Source organism: Salmo salar, chromosome 12 (genome assembly GCF_965601325.2).
Source record: "Salmo salar chromosome 12, fSalSal1, whole genome shotgun sequence".
NCBI classification, from domain to species: Eukaryota; Metazoa; Chordata; class Actinopteri; order Salmoniformes; family Salmonidae; genus Salmo; species Salmo salar.
Genome location: NC_138302.1, coordinates 38,649,099 through 38,668,580, shown reverse-complemented (window position 1 = coordinate 38,668,580; position 19,482 = coordinate 38,649,099). Strand labels below are relative to the sequence as shown.

At 41.7% G+C, this 19,482-nt stretch overlaps 1 protein-coding gene across 2 annotated transcripts in view; it reads left to right on the top strand.

The window, feature by feature from the left end:
• The first annotated feature begins 2,282 nt into the window (after positions 1 to 2,282).
• Positions 2,283 to 19,482, top strand: part of ttbk1a (tau tubulin kinase 1a) — a 54,792-nt gene continuing 37,592 nt past the window's right edge. The window contains exons 1-6 of one of the 2 annotated variants that reach the window (XM_045691308.2): positions 2,283 to 2,464; positions 7,559 to 7,717; positions 8,909 to 9,056; positions 11,583 to 11,656; positions 13,999 to 14,139; positions 14,740 to 14,844. In XM_045691308.2, coding sequence (XP_045547264.1) covers positions 7,610 to 7,717; positions 8,909 to 9,056; positions 11,583 to 11,656; positions 13,999 to 14,139; positions 14,740 to 14,844 — 576 coding nt within the window. In that variant the 5' untranslated portion in view covers positions 2,283 to 2,464; positions 7,559 to 7,609. Of the gene's footprint in view, positions 2,465 to 3,105; positions 3,730 to 7,558; positions 7,718 to 8,908; positions 9,057 to 11,582; positions 11,657 to 13,998; positions 14,140 to 14,739; positions 14,845 to 19,482 lie in introns of those variants that run through there. The other variant, XM_082958893.1, reaches the window with a different exon arrangement.

The following is a 19,482-nucleotide window of genomic DNA, read 5'->3' as shown; positions in this document are numbered from 1 at the left end:
CATCCACCTGACAGGTGTGGCATATCAAGAAGCTGATTAAACAGCATGATCATTACACAGGTGCACCTTGTGATGGGGACAATAAAGGCCACTCTAAAATGTGCAGTTTTGTCACAAAACACAATGCCACAGATGTCTCAAGTTTTGAGGGAGCATGAAATTGGCATTGCTGACTGCCATGCTGACTACCATAAGCCGCCTCCAATGTCGTTTTAGATCATTTGGCAGTACATCCAACCAGCTTCACAACCGAAGACCACGTATATGGCGTTGTGTGGGCGAGCGGTTTTCTGATATCAACATTGTCAACAGAGTGCCCCATGGTGGCAGTGGGGTTATGGTATGGGCAGGCATAAGCTACGGACAATGAACACAATTGCATTTTATCGATGGCAATTTGAATGTACAGAGATACCGTGACGAGATCCTGAAGCCCATTGTCATGCCATTCATCCGCCGCCATCACCTCATGTTTCAGCATGATAATGCTGAAGGACTTGTACACAATTCCTGGAAGCTGAAAATTCCCCAGTTCTTCCATGGCCTGCATACTCACCAGACATTTCACCCATTGAGTATGTTTGGGATGCTCTGGATCAACGTGTACGGCAGCGTGTTCCAGTTCCCGCCAATATCCAGCAACTTCACACAGACATTCAAGAGGAGTGGGGCAACATTCCACAGGCCACAATCAACAGCCTGATCAACTCAAAGGAGATGAGTCGCGCTGCATGAAGGAAAAGGTGGCCACATCAGATACTGACTGGTTTTCTGATCCACGCCACCTTTTTTTAATGTATCTGTGACCAACAGACCAATAGATTAGGGCCTAATGAATTTATTTAGATTGCCTGATTTCCTTATATTAACTGTAACTCAGTAAAATCTTTGAAATTGTTCCATGTTGCATTTATATTTTTATTCGGTGTATGTGCATATCTCAATTAATTGTACCTAGTAGCCCAGTAAATAGTGTATTTCAAGTTGCAATTGCATAGGCAGTGCAGTTTATAATATACAGTTGAATTTAACAGGTGAACAGTTGATCTTTTACATTGAAGTACTCCTTTATATGCTACTGTAAGTACTGTAATTTCTTTTTTTTGGTAGCCTGCCCAAGACAATGTTTCAGAATTCGTGGACAGTCCATTATATTTAGGTTGGGAGAAAAGTTTAATGCAAAACACTGTTGAATTCAAACGTTCTGCTGACAGGTCTACAAGAATTTTCCAGTGTTTACTCTTCAGAAACTGACACAGTCCTTTCCCAGATACAGCATAAGTTACTGCAAAAATATTAAAACATTCTGCTAACACAGTAAATAGACCGGTAGCTTGAGTCAAATATTTGATAATATGGGCAGGTTGCAGTATTGCTGTGCTATAGGAGCGCGACATGTGTGCCTATTTAATCTCAGAGCCTATACCAAGTCAGCACCTCTCAATGTTGCAACTACCATCACGTGTGAAAAGGAGATCCCAACCATCTCAATGATAGCCCCTCTTCAAGCTAAGCTGAAAAAACACTTTGCAGCATTTCATGATGACACCCCGTTAAATCACTGAGATGAAGAGGGCCTTTGTTGAAGACAGGTATTTATTATTATTATTATTATTAGTAGTAGTATTATTGGATCATCTTGATATTTTCCTGTATGTTTGCTTTGACAATGTAAGTGCTCGATCTTTCCATACTAATAAAGCCTATTGAATTGTCAGGTATACACACCTGTCAGGTACACACACATTAACATTAAGTCTCCAAATAGTGAGAACCTGAAGCCCTGAACAGTTTTCCTTTTCCATTTGCTTGACATAAACTGCACTCACAAGCACTGAAAGCAAGAGTGTGCAGCCTACAAAAGGCTCTGCAGCAGCACAGCCTATGTGCAGGTTGGTTGAGCGGTACCTTGGACAGCCCTGTCACTTGCTAATACTACTGTAATACTATTTTAGGCTGCTGTATACTCAAGTCAAGCCTATACTGAAATATCTGTGGGAGAAAGGTCCTCCTCAAAATTACTTTGAGAACTCCCCAAATTATATAGATAGGGCTATTTATAAAAATATACAAATAAAAACAATCCCCCTTAAACGTTTTGTTCAAAATCATTTTCATCAGTCATCCTCCCTAACTTTTAAGTCACCATGTACATTTTTTCAAAACATAATTATAAGCCTAATTGTGCGTCCAGGTCTCAAATGTTCTTCTCCGCTCCAGTAGGTGGCGGTATGTGCTGTGTAGCCTATGCACAACGCTCTGAGGAAAGCACAGAGGACGAGCGTTGTGGTTGCTAAATGATGCTGATGCTGGGGATGCGAATGTAAGCAGGGAGGAGGATGCTGCCGTAGAAATGGTGGTACGTGGGGCGAACCTCCTGAAATGGTTTTGACCGTTGAGGCGAAACAATGCGCCTCTTCAAAGTCTTCGAGGTTTTCATGTCATCACGGCTGAAGAGAATTAGGTAAGAAGAAAAGCTTTACTATCCTATTGCTATTTCCATTCCCCAGTTTTGAAGGGTTGTGTAAATATCGCTGTATGTTTGTACACGGAAGGCCCAGGTGGCTGAATTAAGGAATTATAGTTGTCTTAATGAATATAAATGTAGAATTTGGATTTGAATTCCAGTAGAATGTACTAATGGCCGTGGAGTGTATTTAAAATATAGCAATACATTTTGATCTTCCCAATCCATTAATGCCAATCGGCTATTATAGACCTATATCTATCATTGTGCGTATTTTAGTATGATAAGGTCCAGGGCTGGCCTTTTCCAGTGATTGGTTCACGTTGGGAATTGTAGTCCCGTGTTTTTGCTCTCATTTATGCTAAATTGCATTCGGTATTATTTTTCTTAATGGTAGGTCTACCTTTATCAAACAATTCCATTAAAAGATGCAATATTATTGTAAAATTAGAAAGTCTGACGTCAAACTGCCAACTCTCTGTCCATTACACGGGAGGAGAAGAAACGGACTGTTATTGGGGTAGAATATTTGTAAGGTGGGACAAGCTTTGTGAGTTCTTGCATAATCTTTATGGGGTGTCGTGCGCCCCCTGTCGCCATAAAGGCGGTAGTAATAGGTGGGTCTCTTGTCAAGCATGAGTCTACGCTGCAGTGCGGACAAAAACTGTGGAGTAGGATGGACCGAGAGCCGTGGCGTTGGAGAGCATATAACCGTATTTTAAACCGAGACATCAAGTATTAAGACAAAGCATTGTATCGGACTAGTTTTTCGGAATTGGACCCACTTGCTTACCTGGATTTTAGTCGTCGACAATGTATTTCAATTGTGCATTCATGCAAAGCCTACACCTGTACACTGCAGTTTGTAATCATAGGAATCCGCTTGCCTGACACATTTGTGTCGAAGAAATAGGATATTATTATAATTTAGAAAAATGCAAATATTTTTTGTAGTGTTAGGTCAATACACAATTGAAGAAAATCAAATGTTTGATTGAATTTATTGGAGGTTTCGCTTGGGATAATTGCCTGCTAAATGCATAGGAGTACGGTTCATTTTAGCGTCGGATATCGGAGTAGATGTTTATATGGACCTTTGAAAAGTTCTCGCAATGGATTTGGTCATACATGGGAAAATGATGCTATTATTGAGTGTATAGCTGTAGCAGTACTGTTTGTCAGAGGAAGTCTTCTCCCACCTTAAAATCCCAAATGAAGATTCCAAAAAGACGGAAAAGACTAACGTGCCGTCTCTGCGCCAGGTAATATTCTTCATGACTTCTCCGTTTGGCTAATAACTTTCACCTAATGTGGATATCAGTAGGCCAAGGCCTAACGGGCATGAATGGAACTTGCTGGGTGCTTTATTAAAGAGGCTATATATGACTTTTGTCTCTGGGGCTGTTCTTGAGCCATAAGGGGTGCCCAAAATTGACAGAAATGTTGTCCAGAAATTGAACAAAAAGTTATGTTTAATTATTGTGTGATAGGGCTATAGCTATTTATGTAACCATATTTAAACCGTCAGTTAGGTTAAAAATATATATACTGCATGTACACTACTTAACCTGGCACTTTGTTGGTATTGGTTATTGACTAACTCAAACTCTCTCTTTGCCTGTTATTTGTGAATGTTGAACAGTCAGTTGCCTTAGTAGCAGATAGGTCTACAGAGTTATAGCGCACACCCAGTGTAGTGTTAATTTGCTTATAGCCCATCAAGAAGTATCAATTAAACTCAATAGGAACATAATAATATTAAAGTTTGTGTTTAAGAGTAAGGCTAAATATTTGTCTAATTGTTAGGCTATTATAAATGACTTTAGGATGAGATATCAGATTTGTGTAATAGTTCCAACTTTTTACTTGCCAGTGTTACATGTAATAATACAGGTTCAACCATGGCTTGGATCAGGACCTATTTACAACATTTATACTGCCAAATATAGATGGGACCTGTGAAGTAATTAATAGATTGTAATCTTTTTTTTAATGTTTTTCTTTTAATTTTCAACTGTCCATTGCTATATACAGTATGTCTCGTAGTTCTAATCATCGTCTTATATGGATGTTATGCTAAATTATTGCATTGTATTGTTTGTGTGTATTGTTGTCTGTCATAGTATTATTTGTCATCATTGTCTACTCATTCAAATTACAACTGGCATTCTCATAAATATTATTTTTATATATAAACATCTCTAAACATCATTGCTTTGGTTGTGGAGGCAGTCGTAACAAACCTCTTTGTATTTGTATTTTGTTTTGGCTTGTAGGCTAACAAAGGAGGGTTTTGGCATCGACTAAATTGGCCAAGGTCAGGATTTTTTTCTCAGACGTAAGGTTTTTGAAGAGGTTGTAAATATGGTGAGAGGTTAATGTGTTCTTCAAAGTTCCCTTGGAAATGTGGCTGCACTTTTACCCACCAGTTTGAACACAAAATGGCTGCCGCGGCTTCCTTCGCGGATTTCAAGGAAATTTCATGATTTCGCTTCATAGTTCTGGGAAACTTGAAAGCAAACCCTTGGCTTTTCGCAAAGTAGATCCCCTCACACTATTGATAGTGTAGGACAGCAAATACACATTTAGTTGTGTGTTAGAATTGATAGGAGTCTATCAAGTCTCTCACTATTCTCACTGATGCACTGCCCTTATGTTTTGCTATCACAGCCCAGTGAAAATGAGACTATGATGATGCTTATATGATTTTCCTTTTTCAAGATTATTATTGGACTACACCCAAAGGGGGGAACAGGCTTGCAGTGTTTCCCTACATAAGCAGAATCTGTCATTACACCTGACAAGATGGCCATAATATTATAATAGTTAGACAGAGCATTATATATTATCTTAAACCACACAACCTGAAGCCTACTTTATATGATCTTATAGGGTGGCATCATGATGAGCAGTCACTATAACTGCTGATCAGCAAATTATCTTGATTGATCAATTATTAGTCAGTCATACTTATGAAAGTATAAAATAAGCTTAAAGGCATAGTTCACTCAAATTACAAAATGACATTCATTTCCTTACCCTTTAAGTAGTCTCTGGACAAGGACACCAATATGATTTGTAAATTGGGTGAATTATCCCATTAATGATTTAAGGTTAAAGTTAAATATTAATTCAAATTCCATGGCTGTAGTGTGTGGAAGTTAATATGGAGGTTGTGTAGAGGACGCTAAGTGAGGAAATGCTCCCTGAACACCTTTCCGCCCCGTTCTAGAACTCTGAATGCTTGCTGGTTCAATTCAGTACTTCTGCCTGGTCCTACCTTCACTTGAACTCCTTACAATATTGCCTGCTCTTGTGGGTTTTAGAGCAAGTCTGAGGAGAGCACTAGGGCCGCTTTTAGCAGGGTGCAATGTTTATGGGACATTCAGATATAAAATGTTACGTAGAACGAACATGCACCTCTGACATGTAGAATAAGGAGTCGCGTAAGCTCTATTCATGACATTTCTATCTGCAAGGTTCCACAACATTTGCCTACTGAACATGACCCAGGTCTTGCTACATTTGCAGTGTTACTGGCCTGTAATCTTGCTGTGCTATGGGAATGCTTGAAATAACCACCAGTTATTGGCACGATGACATTCAGCGACACAGCATCCATTCACAAACTTCCTGCCGTAGCAATGCAAATGTTGGCAACCGACCCAGGTGCATTGACAAACTTTGCTTTAAAGCCATAAGCACTGGCAATACCACCCTCGTGGGCTCACACGCTCTGTCTAAACCTATTGTATGTGTTCCTAGTGCATTTTCTCACTCTTTTTCACAGCTGACTAATCTGCTAGATAATGCACACAGTCTCTCTACTGGCCTCAGCCTAGGCATGACTAAGTACCCCCCCCAAGTGGAGCTGAGCTGTGCATGCATAACTAAATGCTCCATGGCCCTGCATGCAGAATAGCATGGTTTTGGTACTAACCTACTTACATTCATCACTCTTATCCAGATGTTGTTTACCCAGAATAATCATAAGCATCTAGAAAATACAATTTGATTGATATCGGTTCGAACCCAATACGTATTCTGTCTTGTAATAGTTTAGAGGGCTAACAGCGACTGACCAGATATTACAATGTAAAAACAGGTTTTGTTTTATAAAGTCAAATTTAAGAAGTGTCTATCTCATCAGGCAAAATTGGTTGCAATGACGTCATGGTCAGGTTATATAATGAAGTTTTGCTGAAGCATTTTTAGCAACCAAATCTGGTTGTTATCTGGTGACGCCTTGATCTCGTCACGAAGAGGACGTCTTTACCTGATTGTAACAGAGACCAGTTGGTCGTAAACTAGGTATATGACGTCTTCTTAACCCCCAAAAAATGAGATTACAACCAGAAAATTTTAGGCCAAATAATATTTCCATTACTATTCATTTCATAGATATATTGTCAATTTGTTGTTGTACAGCAGTGTTCAAGACTGAGAATGGTTATGATCCCACTTTATAGTAGGTCACTAAAACCATGTATCACATACAAATTACATATATTATAGGTATACTATTGGCATATATTGTTACATAATCAAGCTTTTGTTCAAAACTCTTAACTCAGCGTTCAAGCAGAGTGTGATGTACTGTGCTTCAAGTGCCAAAAGTCATTTGAAATTTGATTTGGCCACACCCGAAGGAAAGTGCATCTCCTTATTGGGCCTGATGTTATTCAGATATGAAGGACATTTCGTATCCATGGACAGATATAGTCGCTGTAGTTGATGTACCTCCAACATATAATATACCTAAGGCCTTATTTTCCATTGTTCACTTGAGGCAAGAAATGCAGAGTATGTACTGTCTGTCCCCCTTATTCTTTCAAGACAATCTAGATGTCCAACTACAACCGTCAATACCTGCAAGCTTTCTGTTTGACCAGGGTATTTGCACGGACAACTGCAAATACCATTTTGTTTTCTCCTCCACTTTGGCCCGAGCTAACAAAACGAATGGCTTTGTAAGACAACCCTGACTTATGCCTTTTGCTTTGAGTGCGCTGTGTGATGCCTGCTCTTGGGTATTGTGTTAAAAGAAAGGGAATAAGACTGACTTATGTCCTATTGAATATCCTTTTCCAGATAAATGGCTCATTTAAGTTGGGAGCTGCTCGCGTTCTGTCGGGCTGGCAGATGCAGTGCCTAGTGCCAGCCCTCCAGGACCACGCCAACATGAATGGGGCTGGGGAGACGGCGGACATACTGCCGCCTAACTGCATGGTCAAGGACCGATGGAAAGTGGTGAGTACGCTACATAGTAGATCTAGTCGTGGTTTTGTCTTGGTGTATAGTCTCTCTATATCAGTGTTTCCCTAAGGGGCTAAGTACAAGGTTACCTTCACACACACAGATTTGACTCCCCATCACCGAGGTTCTCCGTGTCTCACCAGAATTAAAGGGATTGTGTACTCAAAAGTTGAAGTTGAAGTTGAGCAGATAAATCCAAAATCAGTTTGTCAGGTTTTTTCATACCTTTAAAGCAAGCAAATTACAGAATTCTGCAGGCCTCCATCCAACCTGAATGGGAAAGATTGTAACTAACTAATACACAGCATCTAGTATCTATTCCCTGTCGTTCCTATTCATTTGGGACCACAAGATTGTCCAATGAATTAAACTCTACTTCTGGAGCTACAGAACAGAATGTAAAATTGACTCAATACTGCTTTTGGGGTGTTAAATCATTGGACACACTTATTTTGCGGTGAAATGTCCCTTTAATGGTATCTGACAAACTTTTGGGGGTTACTTCTGGCCCTTTAATAATGTCCCACTGAATTAAGAAAGTGATAGCGCAACAGCCAAAGTTACTGTGCTTCTGATGGTGATCACTTGGACGACCCTGTCAGAACCAATCACGGATTGACAGATCCCTCTGCCAAAGAGCTGAGGAAGAAAGTAGAGGGTGTTTGCAGATGGCTGCTAAATATTTGTCTTCGGCACTTGGCTGTCATGATCAAGCCATAAATTATAATAGGGTTGTTCAAATCACTTAAGTACTTGGTGAAAGAAATATAAAGGCAATAGAGGAGTTGAGGAAGTGTGGCTGGAGAAGGAGGGATGGGACGAAGGAGGGCAACTATCTAATCACTCAACAAAAATGAATTTACTCGATTACTGTTCGACCAATAAGACACACCTCTCTATCTCCTGGTCCCAGATCAGTTTGTGCTGTCTTGCCAACATATTTTGGTCGTTGTCATGCCAAACAATGACAATGACCATAGGAGTTGGCAAGACAGCACAAACAGTTCTAGGATCAGGCTAACCTACTCTTCCATCAAAACTGGTGTTCTTCATGCAAAAGGCTTTGTCAAGTTGAACTTCAATTTGATTAGTACAGTACATTTATTTAATTGATTTAAAGCCAGCATTCGAACAGAGCAAGAAGAATGTTATTTAATACACTTTTTATCCTCGACACCTTTCTAGCTGAAGAAAATCGGAGGAGGAGGTTTTGGGGAGATCTACGAAGCGCTGGACCTATTGACGCGGGAGAACGTGGCGTTGAAGGTGGAGTCGGCCCAGCAGCCCAAACAGGTCCTGAAGATGGAGGTGGCAGTCCTGAAGAAACTGCAGGGTAAGGGCCCACTGTGGCGGCCATTTTGGGCCTTTCTGCTAGTTTTTATAACAATGAGCCTGGCAGTGCCACTGCGGCAGCCATTTTGTGCTTACCATTCTGCTTAGTGAATGAGTATGAAGGTGTCTGTGCTGCTCAGCTGTTCTTCATTGACTTGTCATTCTCACAGTATGGCATTCTTTGTTGATGTCACACTTGAACCCAGATCCCACCTCTGACACCATGTGACAACATACTTTGTGTTGTAGTCATGACAGACAAATAACGTTTCAGTCAGCTACAGTACATAGTCAAGTAAGAACATTTGTCTTTCCTGTGTAAGATAAATAGGTGTTACATCAATACTGCGTAAGACTGCACTTATGATTGGTTATAAAATCTGCTATGTCATACTCATGACAGTCTAGTAAAAAGCGTAACCATCTCTCGTCATGACAGCACAACGTAGGTTTCAGGACAGTAGAACCAGGCAAGGTGTTACTGCTTTGGGTGTCCTTTGAGACATCCTGTCAGAGAGTGACACAAAAGGACGCCGAATTTCCTCTCACATTGTCATGACCACCCTTAAGCGTCCTACATCGTTAAAAGCTGCAGAGCCATGCAGTCTACTGTGACAGATGTCTGCAACTCCATAAAAAGCCAATTAGATTCGTTTAGTAAATATGTAATAATGGGCTGCCAGACTATTGTGACTAGGTGGCTGTGGACTTTGAATAGAGCTTTTGTCCAAGTGGCTAGGGGAGAGCTACAATGGCTCTGTCTGCCCTGCATTAAGCTAGTTTAATGGAGCCTTCACTTCCTGTCCTTATTTAGTGGGTCACCGATGCACTATTTAAGCATATCTGTTTCGCTTTTTGCATTTTGGTGTGCTGCTTGCATTATGGCCCTTGAATCTTTTGCTCGAGGTTCAAGCAAATGTGGGAACAGATGTCTCTCTCGCTTACCACACCCATAGTAGCTTCACGGAAGAGTGGCTAAGAATAGCTTAGGCCTAATGAATCAGTAGGTAACCTAGTAAACCACTCCACATCATTGCTCATGTTGTTATTGATTATTAAGGGGCCTTTGATCTCCTTGAAGTTCAGTGTAGGTAAAATGTCTACAAGGCCATTATGTAGTAGTAGCTGTAGTGAAAAATACTCTACTCGTGATAAAAAAAGGCCCTTAAAAATGTGCCTGGAAAATAAGCAATATAGTGCTGCTTGTTTTTGGTTAATACGCACATCGGTAGGAAGTAGAGAGGTCCCAACAATCAGATATCTTACAATTGTGCCCTTAAAGCCAAACATGCATCCTAACAGTACTTTATTGATGCTTGATTGCATGGTCCCGACAGTATATCAGTAACGTGTTAAACGTGATGGTGATCACGTGGCACATAGAATGAGAGCAACTCTCTCCTCCTGGTGTATGCACATCAATGTGCCAGGGTGACAAGTGACTCACTTTGGCTACGAGTCATCGTCACAATATGAGGGGACAAAAAGTAACCTCGAAAGCTGTCACACGTCAGTCACAGTGTGTGTGTCTGTCGCCCAAAGCGACGCATGATTGGTTTGCAACATGTACTATGTCTTTGAAGAAGCTAATGTTTGTGTGTGTGTGTGTGTGTGTGTGTGTGTGTGTGTGTGTGTGTGTGTGTGTGTGTGTGTGTGTGTGCGTGTGTGCGTGTGTGCGCGTGTGCGCGTGTGCGCGTGCGCGCGTGCGTGCGTGCATATGTTGGTATTTTTATGTACATATTAAAGGAACACTGCAATGTGACATCATCAAACGTAGCGGGGCGAAACAACAAACAAATTCAAATCAGCTTAGACTGCTACTGTTGGCCCTTCCCAGCATTCCCATATCATGAGGTGCATATACGGTTGTTGTTGGAAGCAGGACTGGAAGCAGGACGACACCCTTTGGCGTATGATGATGTCATATTATAGACTATACCTTTTTAAGGAATATCAGAACAACCCAAACAACGAGATCAAATGAAGTTCCCTCAGAATTTTTTTTAAAGTCTGAGATTCCTAAATGTTCGGTACTAACTGTTAGTCACATTAACATCAAAAGATGAATGATGCATGATGAATAACAATGATTTATGCCCAACTGATCATCCTTAATTGGGATTAACTGTGAAGAAAAGGAAGACCAGGAAACATGGACTGGCCAGATCATTCATTTGTCCAGTTTTATTTGTCTGGCAATATTTCATCTTTTATAGAATATTTAACACAAGGCCATGTCCAAGAGAAAGAATGAAGTTCTGAAAAGAACAGTCCGGAAGAAAACCTGGAAAGAAAAGATTGCTTTATCCTTTCTTCAGCCATTGAGTGTCAACATGAGTGGTTATGCTGTATTTGCATTGATGGATATGGGAATTTAAAATGGATCTTACCTAGGCCCTGTCACCACTCTCATCTCCCTGGTGTAACCAATGAAAACCAATCCAGTCATCAAGTTGAAGTGAAATGGAATATTTTGACATCTGCATCTTTGAACTACGATTCTTAAAATATGGCTTTTTTTTTTTAGGTAAAAACCATGTGTGCAAATTTATTGGCTGTGGGAGAAATGACAAATTCAACTACGTGGTCATGCAACTTCAGGTAAGAAGCTGACCTTTGCTTTTTTTTTTAATTGACCACCATCCCCAAAAAGCATTCTGTGAGAATCTGACCACAATTCAACAAAAACACGTTTTTCTAAAGAAGTGCAATTTATTAAGCCTGCATAAGGCATTGTGAAATGTGAAGTCTGCAAATAGGCCATATTAACTGAATAAATGATTCGTAAGCAGTGGCTGGTTAGAGGCTGACAAAGAACATACTGATGAAGGACAATAATGCAAATGTCATATGTGACATGATCCAACATAGCATTGTCAGTCTTCTATAACATGAAAGTATCTTATGGAGAGTCTATAGCTGTGTCTTAACCCAATCCATTGTCGATTGAGACACAGCCTATAAAGCTGTTATGTTACTTGGGTGTAAAAATCCATTATGATCAAACTTTTGGTACTGTATGACTTATTGACAAGGCTGCAATCGGCTTTGAATACAAAAAAAACGATGTGCTGTACAGAATTGACTTGATATGCTGATATGCTGTGATGACTTAGCCAAGCCAATGCCCAGGTTCGAATTAATTCATTTAAGAAGTATCACATTTTATTTAAGTTAAATTGAAACTCAGGGTCGTTCTCATCAGGCATGAAATGGAAGAAAACATACTGAAACATATTGACACATACTGAAACATACTGAAACATATTGAAACATACTGACACATACTGAAACATATTGACACATACTGAAACATATTGAAACATACTGACACATACTGAAACATATTGAAACATACTGACACATACTGAAACATATTGAAACATACTGAAACATATTGACACATACTGAAACATATTGAAACATACTGAAACATATTGACACATACTGAAACATATTGAAACACACTGAAACAATCTGAAACATATTGAAACATATTGAAACATACTGAAACAGGGACTGACTACCTGGACTAACTGGTCCAATACGAAACGTTCATTTTTGTTTTCCGTTGCAAAATGGTTTAAGCTGGTACGGTCCGGTACTGCGTCCCTGCAAAATGAGACGTGAGACTATCACAATTAACACAAAATGCCAAAAAACTATAAACTATTACACCATTATTTCGACTTATATTTTGCCAAGGCGGAAATGAGTGGCCGAGACAGAGGCGCGCGCGGACAACAGTGGACAAATGAGTTCAGGCTACAAGTGTAGGCCTAATGACAATCACTGAATGTTATTAAAATACATGTACAGTAGGTGTTTTGTAACTGATGTCTCGTTGCATTCATCAAATTGCGAGTGCACAGTGGGGTTTGGATCCTGAAATGATTTTGTCAGTGGACAAACGTAGCCTACAGGAGCACCTTTGTTAATTGATTGTTTGACAATCAGGAAAACATCATGACTGGTTGTGTTTATGCCGCATTAAAAGCGATAGGCGGTGTGTCCATAAGGCTACGGGGAATCTTTCCCTAAAGTAAATGTAATTAAATTGCCAAAATTATATAGCCTAATTAGCTTACTCTCCTCTATACAGAAATAAATTAAATCATTCAAAATAGGCTACTACACCAGAAAGCATGATTTGGCCACAGAGGACCATTTGCTTCTTTAAAAGAAAGCTGTGGATTGTTTTCAGTTGCATAGCCTACAGTAGGAAGGGCCCGCAATTTGGGCAGCTCGCGCGGCAAATAGATGATTGTTGGGTTGTGACTGTCAGTGAAAAGCAGAGAGACCCAGCCAAGCATATTGCAATATTTAAAATGACAATCTTGTATTTGTAACCTAGGCCTACTCAACGCCACTACGCGCTGCATTGAACAGTCTTTTCTGCGAACAGTGATTGAGTTATATTATTAGCCTAAATTATGACTATCCAATCAAATCATCACATTAGGAATCGTAGGCTATCTTACGTAAGTCTGCAAATGCGAGGATCCATGGAATGCTTTATTATAAAGGTGCATGTTTATGGTGAAAATTAGCTTCCGCAAACTTGAAACCCAAGCACTATGTTAATAGGTATTGCATGTTAAGTGATATGACAAGTCTTTACTAGGCCTAGGTTACTAGGCCCACAGACATCATATATGAAATGAATAAGGATTCTATATGGAATACTATGATTGCACCTAGGCGATTGGGTGTCCCGTACCGATAAGAAATGATATGTGTTCTTTCGCACAAAACCTGTTTATTTACGTATGGTTGGTTTTCTGGAGTGGGGTGAAGTTGCCCCTAAATGCTGATTTTGGGTCAGATTTGTATTTTCCCCACCAAAGGTTAAGGTTAGGATTGGGGGAGGGAAGCTGACCCTAGATCTGTACCTAGAGGTAACTTCACCCCAGAGCGTTGTTTTGTTTTGGGGGGTGGAGCAGGGACGCAATTTGGCGGACCTGAGGAGGAGCCAGCCTCGGGGGACTTTCACCATGAGCACCACGCTCCGCCTGGGGAAACAGATCCTGGAGTCTATAGAGGCCATCCACTCTGTCGGCTTCCTGCATCGAGATATCAAACCGGTACGTATCATACAGATGCAGACTTGTTTTTGTTGCACATGTCATGGCACAGCATGCCACAGCTTTATGACGGGTTATCAGTGCTAATTCTAAAATACAATGCTTGTATGCAAATATGTGTCATTTTTGCATTCTAATTTACCATTTAACCATTGCATTTTAGAGTTGGCACTGATAACCTTCCATAATGCTGTGGCATGCTGTGGAAAAAATGCTGTGACGCATGGAAAAAAGACTGCACCTGTATTGTCCATCAAAACAGAAATGTATTTTTGCCATCGGTTCGTTTCATTCGCAATCCCAGACACCACACACACACGCAGCATTGGGTGAGCAGCAGAACAGCACCCCTGGAGCAGGTTAGTGGTTAAGTGCTTTGCTCAAGGGTACAACGGCAATCTGTGACTTCTTAGATGGTCCTATAGCCGATGTTTCATCAAACAATGCCCCCCCCCCCCTTAAGAACAAGCACCCCTCCTGGCTAGCTCTAATGGCACAGTGGTGGTTCCTTGGTGTTGCTACAGTAGCCCCACACTCTTACCGACTGAGCCACACGACCATATCTGTAATGCACTGAATAATCATGTATTTTCTCTGCAGTCAAACTTCGCCATGGGAAGGCTGCCTTCGACCTTGAGGAAGTGTTACATGCTAGACTTCGGCCTCGCGCGGCAGTACACCAATACCACTGGAGAAGTCCGCCCTGTAAGTCTCCTCTTTTGTTCCTTTGCTTTGGTTTGTCCTACGAAATGTTAGTTTACATTTGAGTCATTTAGCAGACGCTCTTATCCATTAAGTGCCTTGCTCAAGGGCACATCGACAGAGCCTTGCCGGCTTGGGGATTCGAACCAGCAACCTTTACTGGCCCAACGCTCTAACCGCTAGGCTACCTGCCGCCCAGGTCAACGTTATTGTGATGTTATTAGAATAATGTCCAGCTCGTGGGTACGTTCCAGGTCATCTTTATTGCAATGGTGAGGCTGCACAGATTAGCAGGTCTGAGATTCCAACATCTGGGCCTATCATTTATAAACCATCTCAGAGTAGGAGTGCAGATCTAGGATCATGTCCCCCTGTACATGTATTTATGATCTAAAAGGTAAACGTGATTCTTCCTTAGCATCCTACTCTGAGACTCATTATGAAATGGTAATACGATATATCCATGTTCTGCGATGTGCAGCGCGACAGAAATGAGCAAGACCTGGAACGCGCCCAGTGTTCCCTAAATGGTGGGTCAGGATCAATGACGTCACATGACCCACCCTAAAGCATGTAACACTGAGAATCTCACTGCCGAAAGACTGCCGATAGGTACTTATCACAGTGGGAGGCCGTTCCTTCTCTTGCTAGAACTAAAGTGGTACCTGCTGCGTGCCGTAATCGCAACGCTCGTCAGTGGCGAACAACTTGACTTTGAGCCAATCCGAGAGCATGAGAATTTTGGGGGGAATTTTCTTTGTACATCCACGGACGAGGCAGTCACACTTTGTATACAATGTAGGCTATGGGATGGTCGTTAGCTAAGTGCACAGACGCAATGCACACAACACTAATTACTTCCTCCAAGCTAGCTAACCACTGTAGCTAGTACTGACATTGTAATTAAATCCCAACGGATTAGCTAGTTTCCATGAAACAGCTGCAGGTGTTAGCTGCTGAGTTAGTGCAGTGTCCTTAACTAGCTAGCTAAATTATGTGAACACAAAAGAGATTGACTGCCGATGCTGTCGGCAGGCAAAAGTTTGACAATCCTACCGGTGTGTCTGAACTTTAAGATCCTCTTAGCTCCTAGCTCAGGACTGGGGCGTACTCATCAGGCAGCTAACAGAAGATAACAGACTGAAACAGGGAAGGATTACCTGGATTTGTCCAATAACAAACACACATTTTCAGTTTGTGCTACAAAACGTTTTAAAAGTTTTCCGTTGGGTCTGTGCCATAATGAACAAGAACCTTGACTAGGTTGTGGGTCACAATGCAGAAGTTTGAGGATCACTGGACTATATTATCATCGTTGGTACTGTTTTGTTTACGTTCAGACCCTGGGTTTGGTGCATTGCAGTACAATTCATGCAAAAGTTAGCTCATTCATTGTACAATATCTGAATCCTTGTTTTACTGTTCCTTGTTTACATGGGTAGCTGTCCAATATGCCTGGCGGTATCGCCTTTTTTTTAAGAGTTTAGGGCCGGTTTGCCGGACCCAGATTTAACCTATTACCGGACTAAAATATATGCTCAATGGAGAATCACCATTGAAAGTGCTTTGATATCCAGGAATAGGTTTAATCTGGGTCTGGAAAACCTGTCGGTAATGTACAAGATCAAACAGATGACAGTTAAAATGCATTAGCCAGTGACTGCTTATGACATCGGTTATGTTGTGTTAGCTAATGCTAGTACAGTGACACCTTCAAAGTGTCATCTTAAAAATGGATGGATCATATTGGTTATATTTATGCCCAGTCCATGGTTTTGCTAATATATAATATATACTGTAAGATATGTCACTTAGCAGACACTTTTATTTTCTTTGTATGAGATTTCCTGCAGGCTTTGTTCATTTTTATCAGCCTTTTAAAGTGACCCAGAAAACCCTTTTTACAATATCATAGTCTTAAAGCCTCTCCATCATTTTCAAATTGAGTTGAAATGTTCAGTTCATTTGTCATTCACATCTTACACAGTAATCCCTGTCTTCTGTAGTTAGTTTACATGCTAATCACAGTCTTGGGGATATGCGACCGAAACTAAGCCGAAGAAGGACTAACCTCCCCCTTTCTCCGACCGGCACTCTCTCTCTCCAACTCACTCTCTCTCCCTTTTCCTTCACTCACTCTCTCTCTCTACCTCACTCTCTCTCCCTTTTCCTTCACTCACTCTCTCTCTCTACCTCACTCTCTCTCCCTTTTCCTTCACTCACTCTCTCTCTCTCTACCTCACTCTCTCCCCCTTTTCCTTCACTCACTCTCTCTCTCTACCTCACTCTCTCTCCCTTTTCCTTCACTCACTCTCTCTCTCTACCTCACTCTCTCTCCCTTTTCCTTCACTCACTCTCTCTCTCTACCTCACTCTCTCTCCCTTTTCCTTCACTCACTCTCTCTCTCTACCTCACTCTCTCTCCCTTTTCCTTCACTCACTCTCTCTCTCTACCTCACTCTCTCTCCCTTTTCCTTCACTCACTCTCTCTCTCTACCTCACTCTCTCTCCCTTTTCCTTCACTCTCTCTCTCTACCTCACTCTCTCTCCCTTTTCCTTCACTCACTCTCTCTCTCTACCTCACTCTCTCTCCCTTTTCCTTCACTCACTCTCTCTCTCTACCTCACTCTCTCTCCCTTTTCCTTCACTCACTCTCTCTCTCTCTCTACCTCACTCTCTCTCCCTTTTCCTTCACTCACTCTCTCTCTCTACCTCACTCTCTCTCCCTTTTCCTTCACTCACTCTCACCACTCAATCTCTTTCTCTCGCTTTTTTTCAGTAGCTCTCTCTCTCTCTCACAAACACATTCTCACAAGCAAATGCATCCCATTCATCCTCTCCCATCCCCTCTTATTGTCTGCATTTTCAATCTCTCACTCTCTTCTCCCCTTTGATCTTCCCTCTTCTTCTTCACTTCCATCCTGTCATTTCCTCCTCTCCCAACTTCTCCCTGTCTCCTTTTATCTCTCTTAATCTCTTCTAGCACTTTCACCTCCTCTCCTTTTTTCTCCCTCTCATCAATTGCTTATGCATTCATCCTCCTCTCCACTGGACTCTTCTTCCCCTTTATGTCTCTTTTTTTTCCTCCCCTCCCATCTTTCCTCTTCTCCTCTCCCCTCCTTTTCACTAGACTCTCTCAGGTAACTTCTATCTTCTCTCTTTTCCCCTCTTGCCCCTTCTACATTTCTGTCATCCATTCCATTTCTCTCCCCTCCTCTCCCCTCCTTTTGCCTCCCATCTCTTAGCCACCGCTCTCCCTTCTCTCTGCTTTCCTACTCTCATCTCTTTGACTCAGTCACTATCTGCTCTCCTCTATTTCTCTCTGCCACTTCCCTCCCCCCCCCTCATATCTCTGGCTCTACCACTCTGTGTGTGTGTCGTCCCCCCCCCCCCCCCCCCCCCCCTGTGTTCGGAGCTCTGTGAGTGCAGCAGCGTGAGATGAATATTTAATTTGCATGCATGCGTCAGTGGGCGATGCCCCGAGGCATCGCTCCCCCCTTTACCCCCCCATCCCCCGCTCCCCTTCTCCTTTTCCCCTTCTCTTGCTCTCTGATTTTTTTTCTTCTTCTAGCCAGTACAGCTGAGTCAGCTTCAGCTCATTGATTTGTGATGAATGCGAGGCTCTGTCTCTCTCTCTCTCTCTCTCTCTCTCTCTCTCTCTGCGTTATCCCTTTTGCTCTCCCATTTGCCTCTCCCTCTTTCTGTCTACCTCTCACCCTCCCTGTTTGTCTCTCCATCTTGCTTTATTTAACTCCCCCTGCTTCCATGTCTGTCTCTCGTTCTTTACCCCTGCTTCCCTCCCTCTCTCCCTCCTTCTCATTCCATCTCCCTTCTCTCTTCATCTCCCTCTTCCCCCAGTCCCTGGCAAATAGCAGTGTATGCCTCTCTCCTACCCCGAGGCAGCCAGATCTCCAGGGAAGGAAGTGTCAGGGGCCTCTCCAGTCCAAATGACCTTCACCTTGCCACTTTGTCAGCCCCTTAGCCATAAAGCATATTTGTTAGCACATAGACGTTAGCCCCCAGCCAGAAGCCACAAAGCACATTTGTTAGCATGTAGCCATTAGCCCCCAGACAGCAGCCACAAAGCATATTTGTTAGCGCATAGCCGTCAGCCATTTGCCACAAAGCATATTTGTTAGCATGTAGCCTTTAGCATCCAGTGCGTGTGCAGTGAATGACCTACCAGCTGCTACATACTATAGTGTTCTCTCCGCAATGAAGAGGGATCTTCCCTCACTTTCCTTCCCTGATAACTGAATAAATCATTGTGGGTAATAAATAGCGGAGCTATTTTTCCTCTCGTGCCACGCGTCATGTGTTTCTCAGAAATCTTGTTTTCCATGACTGCTGCTGAGAAGTGGAAAATAATTCTTTATGTAGAGATTTTAGCATGCTAATTAATTTTCTATAACATGTCTCTGTCCTTTATGCGGTAACTGAGTAGCAGGTTTAGGGGCGTGTTAAATGTTGATGGGTTTTGTAAACTCATGGGGCGTATTCATATTCATACATTGACATATAAATATATCAGGTGCTGCTGGGAAAAAATGCTTGCAGAGTTAGCTTTGTCTTTAGGCATCCGTCAAACTACAAATTACTGTACATATCAGCTGCCAAAATGTATGGTTTTAACACATTTTTA